Source organism: Mycetomoellerius zeteki, unplaced genomic scaffold (assembly GCF_001594055.1).
Source record: "Mycetomoellerius zeteki isolate Tzet28-1 unplaced genomic scaffold, Tzet1.0 scaffold933, whole genome shotgun sequence".
In the NCBI taxonomy this organism is placed as follows: Eukaryota; Metazoa; Arthropoda; class Insecta; order Hymenoptera; family Formicidae; genus Mycetomoellerius; species Mycetomoellerius zeteki.
This window is the reverse complement of record NW_017257972.1, coordinates 80207-84838: the sequence shown is the minus strand read 5'-3', so window position 1 is coordinate 84838 and position 4632 is coordinate 80207. Positions and strand designations below refer to the sequence as shown.

Below are 4632 nucleotides of genomic sequence, written 5' to 3'. Positions count from 1 at the left end.
GTGCTTTTTCTTAATTTCTTTCGATATGGTCAACACGGTTGCCATTTTCAAACTACGAATAAGTATTTATGGAATTACTATCATGCAATAACTACATTTATATGATTAATTGTAGTGTAAGAACTGATGCAGAATTTTCATAATTTATATGAAAATTCAAATTTATAATTTATATTAATAATAACAAAACTTTCTCTCAAAATTATCTCTTACCTTGGTAGAACACGTACTGGTGGTTGCAAATCATGTTGCAAGGGATGTACGGTATTTAATCTTAGGAATGGTATTTTGAGGTTTAAAGCCTCCACATGAAATTGAGCGCTGTTATCTACAACATTTATCTTTTTACAATTATCTATCTAGATAGTTTAAATTATTCTTTTACAACTAATTTACTCTTTAAATTCTTTGGAGTAGAATGTCACTCTAAAAAGTGAAAATTGCCAGCCTTGAAAAAGAGTGATTGAATTTTCAATCTTCCAGAGTGAGATTTTTTTTTCAGAGCGACAATTCACTTTAAAGGTTTTAAGGGGTAAATTTTTCTTTATGCTAAAGGAACTTCTGTATATATGTAAAAATTTATGCGGCATCTAGTGATGTTATCTGTAAAATCAGTGATTATACCGCGGATATCTTTGATATTCAACGTGACCGCGTTGACATTTCCCGTTGAGCTGAGAAAATCTCGTCCCTCGACGAGGTACAACCCGACTTTGTTCCACTGAGGTGCTAGCCTATATTCCACTGTGTAAAGTAGACACATCTTGTAAACGTAATTCGGAAAGGGATCGAGTAAATCCACCTACAACATTCGCATGACGATATCAACGAACAGCTTTAATTTCGGAAAAAGAGTAAAATTATATTCTAAAAAATACGGATGTGGATAACACCAGGAGTATTAAATATAATTTCCACCGTCTTGATGTTAATATAAACACCATGTAGATTAATATATGAGTGTTAAATGTAATTCTCATTGTGTTGAGATTGATATATTAGATACCGCGGGAAGTTCGTGTCGTTTCTTCCTCTATAAACATCTCTTGAAAAAATGACGCGAACTTTCCGCGATACCTAATACATAAACGCCAACATAGAATGGATTTAACGCCATGAATTTGAAACACTCCAATACAACATTTGTTCGACACACTTTATCCGACAGATATCCTGGGAATGTTCTTTGGACACTGAAAGAAAATGAATCGTTTTTTAATTTGGACGTCTTTAGGATATTTGCGTTGTATGGTCACGGTGTTGCTCTGGTGAAAATAAAAATTGGAGTGTAATGTCGAATGTAAGAGGAGAGTAGCAGAAAGGTTTTGTTTACGCTTTTCTTTACTCTCCCCTTATTCGATTTACGCTTTAATTTTTATTTTCGCTAGAGTGAATTCATATCCATGTCGTTAAATCCACACTATACTGGTGTTTATATTATTAACATGCTCGTATAGTACACATTTCCAAGGGACGTTTTGCAGAACGTTCAAAGTACGTCCCAATGTCCTAAGAACGTTCCCAAAAAGATCTGTGGAATAAAATTAAATGTGCTGTATGATGAACAAGATAAGAATTATGCAAACCCCGCATAATCCACACCCATATATTTTTTTAAAGTGTACGGTCTCTGCGAACACGTACCATCTGTATGTTAAGGGCGTGGCAATGATCCCGAAAGGTATAGCTTTCCAAAAAATCCTTTGCGACGATAACGTACAGAGAATTACCGAGCTCGAGTAATTTCCGATTAGTTATCGGAGCAGCCATCGCCTGAGGAGTTTCTTGAAGAAATTGCCTGAAAAATCAACGTTTTCTTTTGAAAATCGACGCTACTCATCGAATCCAAGTATTAACTTCCAGAACTTTGGCCTTAATCCGCAAAATGTGTCAACGGAGTTGATGGAACGATGCGCCACGACGATAGTGATAATCGATACATACCCGCATTTAAGCTTGTTTCTGCAATAATTGGAGTGGACGACTAAGGGATCGTTCTCGGAATTCATGATCTTGCAGATCATGCAGCAGAGACCGTCCTTTGGAGGTATAGTGACGTTGAAGATTTTCACGGTGGAGACCATAATTGTAGCTTTTATCAGACGATATAGAAAATCAAATCGTTCTGCAATGGAATACGAAATTTATATGAAATAAAGAGAGAATGTTATTTGTATTTTTATAAATTTACTGAAGACCGATTAATCTAATTAATATGAGATAAAATAACAATATAAGTAATATATTGTAATTCATTAATTGCGCTAGTAACAAAAAAGAGACAGCCACTTAATTAAGGTAAAGTTACTCAGAATCATGATTTTGATAACATATGTCATCGGCGCGGTGTCCGTTTAATATGCATATTTTACCTTTTTTTTTTATTATTATGATTCTCGAAATGTTCTGCTTTATTATCCCTCGTAGTTTGCTGGAAAGTAGAAACCAGCTTTTGCTTTTTGCAAACGTACGATTGTTGGAATAAAGTTCTTTCCAAAGTGTTTGTTAAATGCGTATGATTAATTGCGCATGGATTTCGAAAATTCGAAATTTGAAAGACCGTTTGTGATTGGCTGAAGCTTTTGACAAGAGTGACGCAACGACTAATTTTCACTTGTGCTTTCTGCAATGCACACAGTTTTTTATATATCAATTTATTATTATTAGACCGTAATAAAGTTATGTTCTTTGTGACTATTCTGTATTATATTTTCTACACCTAAAATGAAATAAATAATTAAACATTGGATAGAAAAGAGGAAAGAGGAAGATATAAAAAATACAGTTAAGTCCAAGACACAATTGACTGCGTTCGGAAACTCGCTCGGATCCGTCCTTGTTTAACATTAAATGTTAAACAAGGACGGATGATGAACTCGAGGCACCAGAGGTATCCGAGAGAACTTTCCGAACGCAGCCAATGCGAGGGAATAGCGATAGCGATAGGAACATGACTTCAACCTATCAGAAATCGGATGTATCGGAATACACAGTTTCTGATAGGTTGAAATCGTGTTATTCCTATCGTTATCACTATTCCTCGCATTGTGTCTTGGACTTTATAAAGAATATCTGTAATACAGTGTAGGCAACCTATTCACTGTTGCTCGTCGTTGATCGCGAGATCTTAACCTCATAATCGGGAGATCCTCATTTATTAATAAATAAAGACGATATTTATTTAAAATATGCTGAAAATATTGCGAGCTGCTGCTCGTTCGGAAAGAACTTGCGCAACAAAATCCGAGGGACTTAGAGAATGTAGCAATCAGGTGTGATCATGTTTCTAACCTCTCTTTATATCTGAAACAGAATTGTTTTGAAGTAGGTAGATTTAGTATTTAATCAATTATGAACGTGTTTATAAAACGCTTTAAGGATTATTATTACATTTTATGGAAAGTTTTATTCATTATGTTAATTATTTAATCAAATTGGTTAGCAATTTTTACATTCATTACATATTTTTTTATTTTGCAGATAACGCAGATTAAATATCCAAAGAGAATATTCTCTGGAATTCAGCCTACAGGAAGCGTGCATTTAGGAAATTATTTCGGTGCCATTCAAAGATGGGTAGAATTACAGAACTCTGGCGAAGCATTTCTGTGCAGCATAGCAGATCTGCATTCTATTACTTTGCCGCAAGTAAAATAATGGCAGATTAAGTTCCTATACTCTGACATTATTATCTGCTGACAATACACAATTTGTAGAATCCCAAAAAATTGAGGGAAAATATCCTGCTAATGACCGCGACACTGATAGCATGTGGCATAGACTATAAAAGGAGTATTTTGTTCCAACAATCCAAAGTATCCATGCACGCGGAACTGTGTTGGATCTTAGGTAGTATCACTACTATGGCAAGGCTAGCGCATCTACCACAATTCAAGGAGAAAAGCGAATCCTTAAAGAATATACCTCTAGGCTTGTACATCTATCCTGTTCTACAGGCAGCTGATATATTATTATATAAGCAAGTATCTTGACATTAGATATATTAGGTAATTGTTAATTGTATGTCAGTACTTCAGGGAGTTGATTATGTCTCTTAAAACAAGATAAAAAAATAAGGGAATAAATCTAGAATTGGAAACATGAATATATATACAGGGTGTTTCCAAATTAAATGGCAAAACTTCGGGAGCGTGTAGAGGAGTAAAAAACTAAGAAAAAAAGTCCTATAGACATATGCTCGTTTTTGCTCCGTTTCAGAGAAATCGAAAAAAAATGTTTACATTTCTTGCCATATCTAACACCGACATATTTGATTACATTTTCCACTTTCTGTTATGAATTTGTCAGTCGCTCTTTGAAAGCCTTTAACAGTAGATGAATTTTGTCTTTTGCAATATGCCGCGTACGTATTCTAATAGTGAATATGCTGATATGGTTTTTGTATACGGTTTCTGCAACGGTAATGCTTTAAAGGCGGTGCGAGAATATGCACGACGATTTCCAAACAGAAGAGTGCCAAACCGAAGAGTGTTTATGTTGACATTTAATAGATTGCGAGAGACTGGAACATTTTCAATTCGACAAGAAAACAACCGATTTCAAGCAGCGTTACGAAGAGATTTGCAGGCAGGGAATCGTATTTTACAACATTTTGACAATCATCCTGAGACC

The 4632-nt window shown here is 34.9% G+C and overlaps 1 protein-coding gene across 1 annotated transcript in view; it reads left to right on the top strand.

Moving 5' to 3' along the window:
- Window positions 1-3102: 3102 nt before the first annotated feature.
- Window positions 3103-4632, top strand: part of TrpRS-m (Tryptophanyl-tRNA synthetase, mitochondrial) — a gene marked incomplete at its 3' end in the record, with an annotated part of 3610 nt that continues 2080 nt past the window's right edge. The window contains exons 1-3 of the mRNA XM_018460336.1: window positions 3103-3272; window positions 3481-3648; window positions 3717-3979. Coding sequence (XP_018315838.1) covers window positions 3189-3272; window positions 3481-3648; window positions 3717-3979 — 515 coding nt within the window. The remainder of the gene's footprint in view (window positions 3273-3480; window positions 3649-3716; window positions 3980-4632) is intronic.